General features: G+C 36.2%; 1 protein-coding gene across 1 annotated transcript in view; it reads left to right on the top strand.

Moving 5' to 3' along the window:
* Positions 1-15,284, top strand: part of Pdzd8 (PDZ domain containing 8) — a 114,203-nt gene that overhangs the window by 54,908 nt on the left and 44,011 nt on the right. Inside the window, exon 3 of the mRNA XM_003479317.5 lies at positions 11,620-11,722. Coding sequence (XP_003479365.2) covers positions 11,620-11,722 — 103 coding nt within the window. The remainder of the gene's footprint in view (positions 1-11,619; positions 11,723-15,284) is intronic.

The following is a 15,284-nucleotide window of genomic DNA, read 5'->3' as shown; positions in this document are numbered from 1 at the left end:
GCATGTACAAGAAAAATAGTTAACAATCTAAATAGTTTTGAATAAGTTTTTGCCAGGTCTACTACTAATAATGAGTCATTCTTACAAGCAAGCAAATATTTTTTATGCAGAAATTATATTTTATTAAAATCCTGAAAAATAATTTTTTATGAAATAAGTTTTTTAATAGATTGTTAAACTAGCAATTTCAACAAGTGCATCTGCAAAATTATCATGCTGTGTTTTCTTTTGCTATAATAGAATATTAGTTGTTGGGTATTTATAAGGAAAAGAGGTTTTTAGCTCATAGTTCTTGAAGTCCAAGAATACCTGGCCAGGGATTTAGCTCAGTGGCATAAATGCCCTCTTGGAAAGCATGAGATTGTGAGTTCAATCCCTGTTACCAAATCGAAACAGAAAAAACAAAAAAGAAGCAATCAAGAATATGGTGTGTATTAGTCAGGGTTTTACTAGAGAGAACAGAATATACAGAAACAACAAGATTGGTTTACAATAGTCAGCCACAGAGTCAGATGAGAAAGTGTGCAGAGGGAGGCTGAAGGATTCAATCCAAGGTCTGGAGTTCACCCTAGTGTCTTGTGCAAGTCCACACCAGCAGGCTGATGGATCTATGATAAAAGGCCGAAGACTCTACAATGAAAGGCTGAAGAGTCTATGCCGGAAAGCTGAGAAGTCTAGCCAGGAGATGACTTCCAAACCAAAGGGGAAGACTGGAGCTTCTCCCAAGAATGGAATGCATTCCCTTTTATCCCTCCATTTGATGACCCACCTAGGGTGGGTCTTCTTCTACATCCTTGGGTGTAGAGTTGCTAAACCCATTTAGTTAAGCTTCTAAATGTCTCAAGTTGACACAATCAGTCAACCACTACAATCCACCCCTTGTCAATTTGGCAGCCAGACACATTTCTTTAAACTAGTTCCAGATACACAGACATGCATATAATTGTGCATATCATGTTATAACTATACTTTGTACAAACAGAAACGCAGTAATTCCACTACCAGAATACACAGTGTAACTTTTCTTTGCTTGGTGTTTACCCCTATCAGTTTATAACTAACATTATAACACAAGTTTAACAGTTCCCCAAAAACAGCATTAAGGCTAACATTATGTTATATTAAAACCATATCTGGGGAGAAATAGTAATCATAATCCTCTTTTCTGTAACTGATCATGGAGACGTAGCTGGTATTTAGAACTTCCTTCTTCCACTACCCATTCTGTATTTCCTTGGCCTTCAGCAGGCACCTCAGCAGGTCTCGGTTCTTTCCCTAGTGGAGTGACCTTTACCTTCATTCCTGAAAGTTCTGGACCACTTGTCACTTTGTTTAGGATTAGGTTGCTGTAATTTTCCATTAACCTTAATGACAGGGCATGGTAGTACTGAAAGTTGCCCTAAGGAATCTCCTGCACTCCACATATATTTTTTTTCCCTCCATTGTGGAGTAGTAGTCCAACTTCCCTTTGGTAGTCTGAGTCAATCACCTCTGACAACACTGTCTCTCCCTTTTTAGCTTGTTTCCTCAGAGGCAGGAGGAGACCAAAATGACCAGGGGGGAGTCTTAGCTTCCAGTTCAATGGTACCATTGTCTTTCTTCCTGGTATAAGCCTTCCCACTTCTGGAACCAAAACTTCTAGGCAAGCAGAAATGAAGTCATCGGGGCAGGAAGCAAAAATTTGCTAATGGATCACTAGGGGTAATGGTGAATGGCACCATTCCTATTTCCAGCCCTTGATTCCTGGACCCATGAATCCTGGCTATAGGAGACACAGGGCCATATAATGGATGTTGATTTAAAGCATATTTGACCTGTTGAAGTACTTTACCCCAGCCTTGCAAACTGTTGTCACCTAGCTGGCATTGTAACTGTGTCTTCAAAATGCCACTCCATCTTTCTATCAATCCAGCTGCTTCTGGATGGTGAGGAACATGGTAGAACCAGTGAATTGCATGTGTGCTTGCTGAAGAAAGGTTACATGGCAAAAAGAATTGACCATTCTAGCTCAGGTCTTTCCTCTTCTTACAAAGTCACAAACCTATTGAATTAGGGCCCTAATCTTTTGGCCTCGGTTGACCTTACTTCCAAAAAGACTCACTTCTATATACTTCATTTGGTTTAAATTTTCATCCTTTTAATACTTCATAAAAGGTATTAAATTTCAGCCATGAGCTTTGGTGGGCATGTTGAACACAGTGGTAAAGAAGTTAAACTTTTCTAGGAAAAACTAGTATTACTTTTTTATTAGAGTACTAATACTGTTTGCTAGTGTTTTCTAGTATTTGAATAAGGAGTGCAGTGGGATGCAAAGAAAAGAAGCAAGTGCTGTTGTGTGTGTTGTGATGAGAATTAGAAACTGTTTTAAAATCAATTAGTAAAAACAGTGTATAATTGACTTCCGGGAGAACATGGCGGACAGATAACAGCAACTACTGGAGGCTCTCTGAAAAACTCGGCTCAGAAGCCAGGAATGGTGCGGACTAAGGAGACATAGGCAGGTGGAGATATGCTCTGCTGACTCAGGAACGAACTGGGCTGAGAGAAGCCAACTTGGAATGCAGTCCTGGTGCTAAAACAGGAACAGAAAAGCCTCGGTGCGGAGGCTGGAACCGCGCCATTGTAAGCCGCGATTTGGGTTTCCCGCCGCGCGGCGGCTGGCTGCCTCTACAGCGGCTCAGCAAGGAAAGAGACACGCAGAAGCTCTGAGAACGGCAATCTGCGAACGGCAGGGAGGCGTGCACTGACTTGTGGTGAGGTGAATGAGAGAAACTGACACTCTACCACAGTTTGACTCCAGCAGAGGACTTTCTGGGCCCGAGCAGTCCTGCGGGAGCAGGGCGCGGTGGCGACTCCTGCCACACATCCCCCTCTCGGGCGGGATTGGTGAAAAGTGCCTGGCCTGCGTGACGCTGCCAGCGGACCTGGTAGGCTGTCCCAACCCAGATCCCAGAGCCTGACGGTGGCCGGGAGGGGAAACGCATAGGCTGCCTGGTCCGTAACTCCCTGGTGCGCAGCGGTGAGCGGGAACACCTAGCTGGCGCAATTCGATCAGGCTGTGGCTGACTGGGAGAGAAGCTGGGCCTCTTATATAAGCTTGCATATATAAGGAACAGAGAAGAAGAGGCAGCATGGGAAGAGGCAGCAACAAGAAAGGCTCCTCGGCCCCCAATTCTGAGAAACAGGCAATAGCAGACACCGCACCAATATACATAAGGCACCATATAGAGAGCCTCATAGACCAATTCAGGAATGAAGTTATCAATGACCTGAAGCTAGAAGTATGCAGAATAGTTAGAGAAATGCTAAGTACCACCCAAGAAAAAACAGGTGGTGGAATGGAAGAACAGAAAAAAAGGGGAGAATTGTTTGATGGAGAAAACAGAGAAAGCATAGAATACGTGAAGCAGGTTCAAAGGGACTACCAAGATACTAAGAAGTCTATAGAAGACTGGCATAACAGCTTGAAAGAAACTAAGGACAGACTATCTGAACTGGAGGGCAGACTTGTAATATGGGAGAATGAAATGAAAAACTTCTTAAAAATAACAAAGCAACAAACAGCAATAATACAAAGACAAGAAGATGATAAGAGGATCCATAACTTAAGGATTAAGAACATAAAAGAAGAAGTAGGGACACAAACAAGTGAACTACAAAAGCTACTCACAGAAATAATCCAGGAGAATTTTCCTAATTTAGCAAAAGGTAAAGATACTCAGATGTATGAGGCATACAGGACCCCAGCTACCTACAACCCAAACAGAGCAACACCCAGGCATATAATAATAAAAATTCCAGAAATTCAATACAAGAACAGAATATTAAAAGCTGTAAGAGACAAGAAACAGACCACTTACAAGGGAACACCCATCAGAATTACAGCAGATTTCTCTGAACAAACCATCAAATCACGAAGAGCGTGGGGGGAAATAATTCAAGCATTGAAAGATAATAATCTCCAGCCAAGATTGAGATATCCTGCACAACTGTCCCTGGAAATTGATGGAAAAACAAGGTGCTTCCAGGTAAAGAGGAACTGGGGGAATTTGCAACCACCAATTCAACTCTACAGAGAGTATTGCAGGATATTCTAAAAAAAAGAAAAATACAAAGAATCCAGAAATAATGGCAGAGAGGCCACAGCGAATGGAGCAGAGAACAAAATGAAGAAGACAAACTGACAGCTACTGACAGAAAAAGAGCTTAACAGAAATGAGGCAGAGAAGATTGGATGATAGGAACAGCTATTTTGGAGAAAATGACATCTTAATAGGTAATACTGATTTAGTATCATCTTGTTTTGAAGTCTCATCTAGCTTTTGTCCTTCTGTCTCCAATGGTCTAAATAGGCTGTATCTTATTGGATTTTATTATGTACGATAGTATAAGCAAAAACCTTTTAAAGACAAGGAGATTACACAGAAACCATTGTTCATTTTCTGTTAGTCGATTCTAAATACTCTGTAATGCTGTCATTCTCTTGAATGGTTTTACATTGTTTTGATATACTTAATGCTACAGTATACGAAGTTGTACTCAAGGATTTCAAAGAAAGAAACAATATGGTAACTACTTTTAGGTTAGGATTATCTGGTGGTGAAACACTATTCTGCTTAAATGGTTATGTTTTGATCTGCGCTGTTTCGTTGTTATGCCCTCTTTTATCTCAATCTCCACTCCATTATTTACTTTTTTATCTTTATCCTTTTAATTAAAGGAAAAAAAATAGCAGGATATAGTATAGTAAACCCACTTTGACTTTTCATTACCTTGATTTAAAGCCCTGTATTACTCTCACCATCTTGTTTTTGACTGATGTTCCCCTATTCTGTTTTGCTGGATAGTATCAGGTTCGAAAGTTTAGGCATCAGCTGTGAAGATAATGAGATTCATTATGACGCCCATTCTTGTTGACTTTTATCTACTTTTGAAGACCTACAATGTCTCCAATGTTTTGGTTTTGTCGGTTTTATTCTTTACTGTTTTGTTCAATTGTATTATAACTAATGATATAGGCAATTCTATTAGAGATAGCGGGAGGCATTATGGTAACCATTGTTGATCACCTTGTATTATGTTTTTACATTATCTATTATGTCCACCCTTTTGACTTGACCGATTCTGTTCTGTTATGTCACATTTGGTTTTACTCTCTTCCAAAAAAGTAATAAGAACCGTGGGAGCAATGAAACCCAAAATGTGTAATAGTCATGGTACAAAAGAGAGGAAAAGAAAGTGCTCCAAACTATATAACTGCATGTATATTTAAGTGTATAACATAGAGATTGATATCACAGAGTTTTATTGGATCAATGAACAGAACTGTTTGCAGTATCATTGATGGAATGTCCACTTTACAAGCTTTAATTTTGTGACTTGAACAATTATTTCTAAGATGACAATATGTAATCCATTAACTTGTGATTTCCTACTGTTCATTTTTTTTCTGTAAATCTGTATAACTTGTACCCTTTCCCTGCTTTTTTTTTTCTTTTCTCCTTAAATAAAATTTAAAAAAAATTCAAAAAAAAAAAAAAAACCAGTGTATAATTAAAAGTCAAAACCAAATTCTAAATAACCGACAAAATACTTTCATTATTGAAAAACAAATATCTGGAGCAGTGTATTTCCTGCCTCCCAATGTGAAGATATTTTTGGTAATCAAGATTGAGCATCCCAAATAGGAAAATCCAAAATGCTGTAAAACCCAAATTTGTGTTTAGATTTGGCAGTTTTGACAGTTGGTTTTATAAAAATTCTGTTAGTTTGTTTTCTGTTATTGTAACAGAATACATGATCCTCGGCCATTAAAGCCTGTTACTTGCAAATATTCCAAAATCTGAAAAACATTCTGAAATCTGAAGCTTTTCTAGTCCTATGCATTATGGATAAACAATACTTAGCTATACTCATAATACTCATAATTGGACCAGTCAGTATCAATTTGTATCCCCCACAAAACAGATCAAGACTTTTAGATAGGACAAGTGCTGCTATATATGTGTGTGTGTGTGTGTGTGTTTTAAATTTTCATTTTTTCTTAAGAATGACAAATACTAAGTATTTGTGATATTATCTTTAATATTTATGAAATTTATTGCACCTCATGTCTGTTGTCAGGTAAAGGTCATTTTTATATCTTACTGACATATATAATCTTGCCAAAATATATTATTCATAATACAACTTTTAATATCATATTATTACTGTCACTGTTATATGCAACTCACTCGTTTAAGGTATACACTTAACCACTTCTTTATTATATTTATAAGGGTTACCAACCGTCATCACAATCTAACTGTAGAATATTTCATCTCTCAAAGAAATCCCTTATCTATGAGCTGTTAATTCCCATTTTGTAGTTCTTCCAACCTTAAGTAACCACTTGTCAGGAAACAAACAGTACAAATTTATAGACCTAATTAGCATTTATTTTCAAAGCATAGGTTAGCATAGCATCCACTCTATAAAATATCATGAGTACTTCCACTGGACAGTAGCAGAATATGGATTTTGTAAGCTGAGAGCAAAGAAACAGGATGAGGTGAGGTGCTCATTGTTTTTTTAAGAGAATAAAATCAAAAGAAATACAACAATAATGTCAACCAAAACAAAACAATGAACATGGTACATGACCTTAAAGCAAAATATAAGGGAATCAATAATGGCTATCATAATGCCTTTTGTTATCTTCAAAAGAATTGGCCCACACTATCAAGTATAAGAAAATCTAAAATATTACAGAATAAAACCAATAAAAACAAAACAGTGAAACAGTACAGGACTTCAAAACAGGGGGGGTAATGAAACCATTGTGGGTATCATAATGCATCTTGTTATCTTCAGAGTAGTTGCCTCTACCTTCAAACACAATACAATCAAAACCAAATAGAATAAAATCAGTCAAAACAAAACAAAGCAATACATGCTTCAAAACAAGATAATAGGAAATAAAAAATAGCTGCCATAATATATTTTGTTATCTTTGATTGGCTATTTTAGGTTATTTTTTTGTAAAAGTTAAAGCAAAGAAGACTTCGTATTACACCTCAGATAAATAGAAATCTATTTTTAGGAAAAACTAGTGTGTTTCAGGATTTATGTGTTTCCCTAACATTTTTGTCTGATTGTGTTCTATTTAACAAGAGTGACTCATTTTGGTTTAGTATGTTCTTTGGGGGTCTACTGCACTGCTCAGTCCAAAACAGGGCTTTTCCATAATCTTTATTTTATATACTAATCTGTTGTCATGGTTTATGTGGGTGACCCTCAGACTTCATGCATTTGCATTATGCATTTGTGATTGGTTCATTGTGTAGGGCTTGGATTGGGAATGTGAGTGCTACACTGGCCTAGGGGTGGAGCCAGGATGTAATGTAATGGCAAGAAGAAGGTGTGTCTCTCTTGCCAGTTACTGCCTTGCCCTTTGCAGCTGCCATAAACTGCAGCCCTGCCATGCCACCCTGCCTTAGAGCCAACTGAGTATGTATTGAAACCTCCAAAATCTATAAGAAATAAACTTTTCCTTTACCAACTTTGGTCATCAAGTATTTTGTCTCGGCAATGAGTAAAAAATAACCAAGACAGAATTTGGTATCAGGAGTGGGGTCGTTGCTGTGACTACCTGACCATGTTTTTCGAGAGACTTTAAAAATGGCTTGTGGGCAGCGTTTAAAAAGGTTCAGATATGTTGTCTGGATGCATAGAGTTGAAGCAGCTTAAGCTTTTCTATAGAGGAGATTCTGGTAAGAGCTCAGGAGACCAAAATGCTGATAGAAAGTCTCGTGGTAAAGACCAGGCTAGGGAGGTTTCTGCTGGGAAGAAGGACTGCATTGGTTGTTTGACTTTTGCTCATGCCCAGAGACTGCCTGAGACTGAGACAAAGGACAATGGACTGATTAATCTGGAAAAGGAAATTTCAAAGCAGTCAAATGTTGAGGCTGTGGCATGGCTATTGTTGGGGGCTTTTAACCAGCTTTGTGTTCTGAATCTGGCCAAAAGGAAAATTCCAGGAAAGCTGTGGATAAGACAGGGTTGAGACTTTGATTGCTGAGGAGAAGCAGAGAGATAAAAAAGATGGAGCATCCCAGGAAGCATCAGGTCCCCACCCTTTGCATCCTTAAAACTGCAAAAGTGAAAGAATTTGCTCAGAGGAGAAAGCTGCAGAGCACCATGCTCCAGAATAGCGACAGAGGCTACATGAGGTTCCAGAATGGCAACAGAGGCCACATGAGGTTCCAAAATGGCAGCAACATACAAAAGCTTCTCTTTACAATCAGGTTCACAGAGCCCAACGATCCAGGCAATCAGTCCCTACAACCAAGAGAGAAAAAAGCCTGGCTACTGCTCCAGCTGGCAGCAAACCTTGGCAGCATCCACATGGTGCTGATTTTAGGTACAAAAAAAACCTCACAAATTCTGAGGGTAAGATGGCTTCCACCTCAATTGCAAAGGGCCTGGGGGAACAAGCACAGTGCCCCTGAGAGGGCAGTTTGTAAAGATGTAAGGGTAAAGCTAAAGGTGCAATGGAGACCCCAAAAGTATGGGAAAGCCAGAAACGTGGATCCTCCAAGAAAAGCTACAAGAAGTGAGCAGAGAGGGTTTTAAGAGAAAAGCTGCAGGAGCTGATATCCCTGGAAGTGCTGTGGGGGTGGAATCACCCAAGCATTTTGGAGCTTACAACCACATTGATTCAGATGTTTAATGTTATCCTGCTGGATGTTGGACTTGCTTTGTTTCCAATGCTTTATATTTCCCTGTTTGTGACTTTTGGAATGGTAATGTTTATCTTGTGCCTTTGCATTTAGAAATGTTTAACCTTGTTTCATTTGTACAGGGGGTTACAATTAAGAGTTTGCCATAGATCTTAGAAGACACTTGGGACTTAGACTTTTCATCATTGCTGAAACTGTTAGGACTTTGGCAACTCTTGGAGGTGGACTAAATGTCTTGTATAAACCATGTATATGAGTCCTGGGGGCCAGGGGTGGAATATCATAGTTTATGTCAGTGGCCCCCAGGCCTCATGCATTTGCATCATGCATTTGTGACTGGTTCATTGTCTAGCACTTGGATTGGGAGTGTGAGTGCTACACTGGCCTAGGGGTAGAGCCAGGATGTAATGTAATGGCAAGAAGAAGGTGTGTCTCTCTCTTTTGCCAGTTACTGCCTTGCCCTTTGCAGCTGCCATAAACTGCGGCCCTGCCATGCCACCCTGCCTTAGAGCCAACTGAGTATGGACTGAAACCTCCAAAATCTGTAAGAAATAGACCTTTCCTTTCCCAACTTTGTTCATCAAGTATTTTGACTCAGCAACAAGTTAAAAATCACCCAGACATCTGTGTTATGTCTATATAGATTATAGATTTTCCTATTCCAAACAATTCATATCTTTGGAGTCATATATTTCTCTTTTGAGTTTCTTTGACCTGGTTTCTTCAAGATTCATACATAATTCAGTAACTTATAATGCTTCATTTCATTGCCAAATATTCCACTGTGTGAATCTGCCACATTTTATTTAACCTGTTTATCATTTGATGGACATTTGAATTGTTAACATGTTTGGCCATTATGAATGTTTTTGTGATTATATGTGTGCAAATTTTTATGTAAATATATGCTTTAGTTTCTTTTGTTTATATACTTAAGAACAGAGGTGCTTGTCATGTTAATTATAGTAACTTTTTAAGTAACTGCTCAGTTTTTTTCCAAAGTGACTATACCACTTGACATTCTCACCAGCATGTTTGGGGGTTACTTCCTGGATATCCTCATCAATACTTGTTGATCTTTTTTATTATAGCCTGACCCCTTTATTATAGTGAGTTTGATGTAGTTTTGGACTGTCTTGATGGCTAATGATATTTAGTGCCTTTTCATATGCTTATTGATAATTTATGCATCTTTGGAGAAAATGCCTTCCTTTACGTCTTTTAAAATTGTGACATTTTATTGTTAAGTTGTAAGAGTTTTTCATTTTTTGTGTTTATTAGGCTGTTTTCAAATATAAGATTTGTGGATATTTCCTCCCATTCTGTGTATTCTTTTTGTTTAAATGATATGTTCTTGGAAATGAATGAAATTTTAATTATGATGAAATTCAATTTGTTTTTCTTTTTTCTTGTCAAATTGTTGTCCTTTCTAACAAGCTGGTGATTTGTTTATATGTGGGAAAAAAAAGAAAAAGATATGATTTTGTTCTTGTAAGTTTTATAACTATAGCTCTTTTAGGCCTGTTGCCATTTTGGATTAATTTTTATTACTTTCTATGTTATTCTTTTGAAGAATAACTTTAAATGCTCTTAAAAAGCAGTATAGGAAGTATGGGATAACTTGTGACTTCAGAGAGAATTCTGTTTTTTCATTCCTTACTCTTAAGCACTTGGCAGGAATTGAAACTCTTGCTACTACAGTTTTTTCTGCATGTCAGCAAAGGCCTTCAGTTACGTTAGTCTTTGAACAGATGGTGGCAGCAAAGCTTTATTAATGAAAATTCCAATTATTCTTAGCTTGGTATTTTTAAATTATAAATCCTTTTAATGCATTTGGCCTCCCTTCTTTTTGTTATAGGTTATTAAGCACTGAATTTAAAATGCATTTTGAAACTCTTTAAGAACTAGGTGTCTTTTTTTTTCCTTATGTTTATTCAGGCTTCTTGTATGATGCAAGTCTGTGGTGTGTGGACATGTTTTGCTTGAAATCTCCAAATGTAGAACCTATTTTTCCTCAAAATCTTACATGTATTTTGTCCACTTTTCTTTCATTATCTCACTCCTACCCATGATCTTCATATAATGATAAAGTAATAGAGTAACAGTGCAGTGTTAATTAATGTTGAAATTATTCTCAAGCTTACTTTTGAATTGGCAGATTACAGTCTGATTCTGAGGATAGGTGACGTAAGAAGTTGGACATATGGATAACCTTTTGTTTCTTCAGCAGTAAAACTTTTATCTCAAAATTAGACTGCTCATGTACTGATTAGAATTTTATATTAAACAATAAAATTAGGCAATGCCATTATTGCTTAACAACTATTTTCAAGATAATAGGAATAAAAAGTGTTTATTAAGCACTTATTGTTTGCTAGACACTATGTTAAATTCTATGTACTTTGTATTTAACTGTCATGACAACTCTCATAGGTAAATATTAGAAATTAAACAGTTTGCCTAGGGTCACATTAGGAAATTAGGGTATATAGAGGTGTGGATCGTACTGTATTTCTGTGTGTTTAATTTTTAGAGAGATGATACCATTCATATCACTCTGCAGATTTCTAAACTTTTAAAACACATAGACAGTCTACATTGAAATTCTCTGCCTCTTTCTTACTAGAGAGATTTGGTCTCTTTCTTTATCTCATAAGTATATATTACTTTGAATTTGTTTGACTTTGCTGTTGAAAACAGAATACCCTGTATCTCCACTAATTTTAGCGTTACCTCACTTTTCCACTAGAGGGTGTACCAAATGTTTAATTGAATTTTTTCTGTTCCAAACCATAATAGCAATGGAATAATGTATTATTTCTTATACTAATGATCAGAAGAAGAAAAAAATTAATGTCTGTAACTACTGTAATCTTCTTGTTTTATTTTTATGCTACAGGTTATTCATTTTTGGGTCCTATGACAGAGAGGCAAATATTCATTGTACACTTGAGTTGAGCACTGGTGTTTGGGAAGAAAAACAAAGGAGTTCTATTAAGACGGTAAGACAGATTTGCATAGTTGTACACCTATATAAAGTATTATTCTGTAATCATCCTTTTATGACTATTTCTATATTCCTACAGTTATTTTTGGTCTTTAATTATGAAGAGATCTTATTTATTGGTCTTGTTAACAATCCAATGTTTGTAATAAAATAACTTATAAAACTAGTGGATATTTAGAAGGTCTACGTGTTTCAGTTACAGGATTAGAAGAAAATAATTTTTACTAAACACCTTAAAAGGCTTATGAGTCCAGAGCATTCATTTATTCAAAAGATACTTCTTGAGCATTTACTTTGTGTGAGGCAGAGTTTTAGATGCTGGGAAAGTAGTTCAAAACACAGAGACCACATTCCTCAGTGTTAACCTGGGGAAGACTTGTATAGGTTAGGTAGGAGGCCATGCACTACACACTATAGACTAGAAGAGAATATAGAATAGACTAGTAGCAAAAATAATGAGCAATAACATCTCTAGGAATTCACAAATGCAATGAAGAAAACAGGATAATAACGAAGTGAGCTGTGTAGATCTACTGGTAATTGGGAAGGCCACTAACACAGGACATTTAGTTAAATTTGAATCTCTGCTAAATAGTAAATTCCTTATTATGAATATGTTTTTGTTATCTCATGGCAGTAGTCAAAATGCTGCTAAATCTTTAATGGGCAACTATGATATATTTTTATGAATTTCACCTTGACTTTTAAGTTGATTTCAGTTTCTCTGTGTGTTAACTGATGTGAATATTTTTATATAAAATTTGGGCAGTCCAGTATGGTGATGCACACCTGTAATCCTGGCACTTATCAGGCTGAGGCAGGAAGTTTAAGGCCAGTCTGGACTACATAGTGAACTCAAGGCCAGGCTGAACTATACAGCAAGACCCTGCTTTAAAGACACACACACACACACACAAAATCACTGGCAGTGTGAAATTCACAGAAAATAAATAGTAATTTTTTTGAGGATAGAGTAGTAGGAAAAAGCAAAACTAGAAAGGAAAGATGCAAACTTTTGAAGATTTTGAACATGATAATGACATGATCAAAGTAAAACTTTTAAAGGAAGGTTTCTTGTTTTCCTGGAAAAACTATTGTTTGATCAGTAAATTTTTGGCATTAGTTTGAATTGGTCATGACTTGCCAATGTTGTTGGCATTTTCAATCCCTTTTATTACATTTATTATATTTGTAAGGGTATGAGATTAGACAGCTTTAATATTTTATAGCTAAGACTTTAATCTTAATACTTTAATACTTTAATCTTGAGTCATTATTTGAAATCTTAGTGTGTGCCATAAGTAGTTATCCAGAAAATTCCAGGTATCTTAAGTTTTGTCTGGTATTGAAAAAAAAAGTCAACAGTCAATGTCTACAAATATTAAATTACATATATCAGAATGTACTAATTTCAAGGAGAATTAGTGTGTTTTTCAAAACAACATAAAACATTAAACAATAGATTTTGATAATTTGCAATGTGTTGCAAATTTAGATAGAACATCACTAAAAAAAGCATGCTAAATTATTTGATGAGTTTAGGAAGCTGTCTTTGCATAAATTTTCAGGTGTAAAGCCATTTTTTGCTGGGGATTTAGCTCAGCGGCATAAGCGCCTGCCTTGCAAGCAGGCAGTCGTGAGTTCGATCCCTGGTACCAATAAAAACGAAAAGGAAAAAAAAAGCCATTTTTTAAATGTTGAAATTTGTTTAGTGCATTTAGGTCACTAATTGTGATGAACATGCAGAATGAAACAAAATTAATTTCTTTCATATGTTAATGTGCTCTAAGTTTTTAAAGCATTAAACACTATAATGCAGGAGCCTGTTTTCCTCCTCCATCATCCTTAATAGGGCTTTGTTGTTACTGTTGCAAGGATGTCTAGTGCATCCTTAAATGTTAGTCTTTCAAGAAAAAGAGTGAGCTTTAATTTTAAGGGAAAGGGAGAATTATGAATGTTTCTGGTGGCCAGTCTACAAGAAAACAGCTCAGATTTCTTTGATGCCTTTTTATTTTTAATGTTTTTGTTTTTTGGGTGGGTTTTTTTGGTACTGGGGATTAAATTCACAACTTTGTGCTTACCAGGCAAGCGCTTGAGCCACTGAGCTAATCCCCGGCCCTGGCTTTTTATTTTTTAAGAGAATTCTTAATAAATTGGGATATAAAGGAAAAAAGAAAAGAGTAATTTAACAAATAACCTATACAGAGCCTATTTTAGAAAAAACATAAATCCAAGGAAAATTTGGAGAATACCTAGACAATCAGGTCAAGGACCTGCTCAACTCATTTGCAAAATAAAAGAGCTCATATAATAAAGTGGATAATGGTTAGTTTTGTTTGTTCTTTAATAATAATAAATACAAAGAGCTTCTTCATGAAAATCCTATAATATGTATGTGATGATTGAGGTACAGTTATATTAGATGTCAAATTTAAGCAAAAATTAGAGGGTCATCCGGTAAGATGCAACAGAGACAATACTAGAAATATCTTTACCCCCCAAAAGAGACAATGTAATTTGTGATTTTTATTTATTTATTTATTTATTCATTTATTTATTTTATTGGTACCAGGGATTAAACTCAACGACTGCCTGCTTGCGAGGCAGGTGCTTATGCCACTGAGCTAAATCCCCAGCCCCTTGTGATTTATTTTAGTGTAGTACAGTATTCAGATGTAGTAACAATTTATTTCTGAAAACAAATTTAAAAAGTTCAGATTTTAAAGCTTCAGGTTATAATATTTCATAAGTAATACTTGAAAACAATTTATTATACTTACTAAGATTCACAATAAATTAATTTGACATATTAAAATGTGTGTACAGTACTCCATATCTGAAGTTTCTATATCTACATTTTCAGTTATGTACAGTTAAAAGTGAATACAATAAGTGAATACCTTTTTGCAGCATATAAACATTAATTGCTCTTATTTTATTGTTGATAATTTCTTACTGTTCGTAATTTATAAATTAAATGTTATAGGTAACTCTGTATAGGAAAAAACATAGTACTGTATATGTAGAGTCAGGTGGTATCCATGGGATCAGGCTTTCACTGGGTGTGTTAAAATGCACCCCCAGGTGGAAGGTGGTTGAGGGATCTGCTGCCATCTTTGTGTGCACAATGAAGCAGACTGCTTGTCACAGTAGCACACATTCTTTTGAAGAGGGGTATCTTGAGTATTAATCCTTTCAGTAAACTGGACTTTTAAAATTTTAATAATTAGGAGACAGGCTGTTCCCCTAACCAGACACAAGATTATGTAAATGTTCTGTCCACTTTCCTTCTCTGACCCTATTTTGACTTTTTTTCAGTGCTGTGTCTTGTCTTCTATTGTTTATCCAAAACTGACCCTTAGTTCTTTGGATTTTTTTTTTTTTTTTTTTTTTTTTTTTTTGGTTTTAGAATATTTGAAACCATTTGGGGGATAGAGAAGGTACCATGAAAATGGGCTATAGAACATCTAAACTTGGGGGCTCTGAGGTAGATGAAAAGGCATTGGAGATTAGTACAAACATCCTGTCATTCTGAATAAAAGGAAATATGGAGTTTT

This window comes from Cavia porcellus, unplaced genomic scaffold, assembly GCF_034190915.1.
Source record: "Cavia porcellus strain 051 isolate PalLab524CR breed Dunkin Hartley unplaced genomic scaffold, mCavPor4.1 scaffold_2, whole genome shotgun sequence".
NCBI classification, from domain to species: domain Eukaryota; kingdom Metazoa; phylum Chordata; class Mammalia; order Rodentia; family Caviidae; genus Cavia; species Cavia porcellus.
The sequence above is the reverse complement of the archived record's forward strand: the minus strand, read 5'-3'. Positions and strand labels throughout refer to the sequence as shown.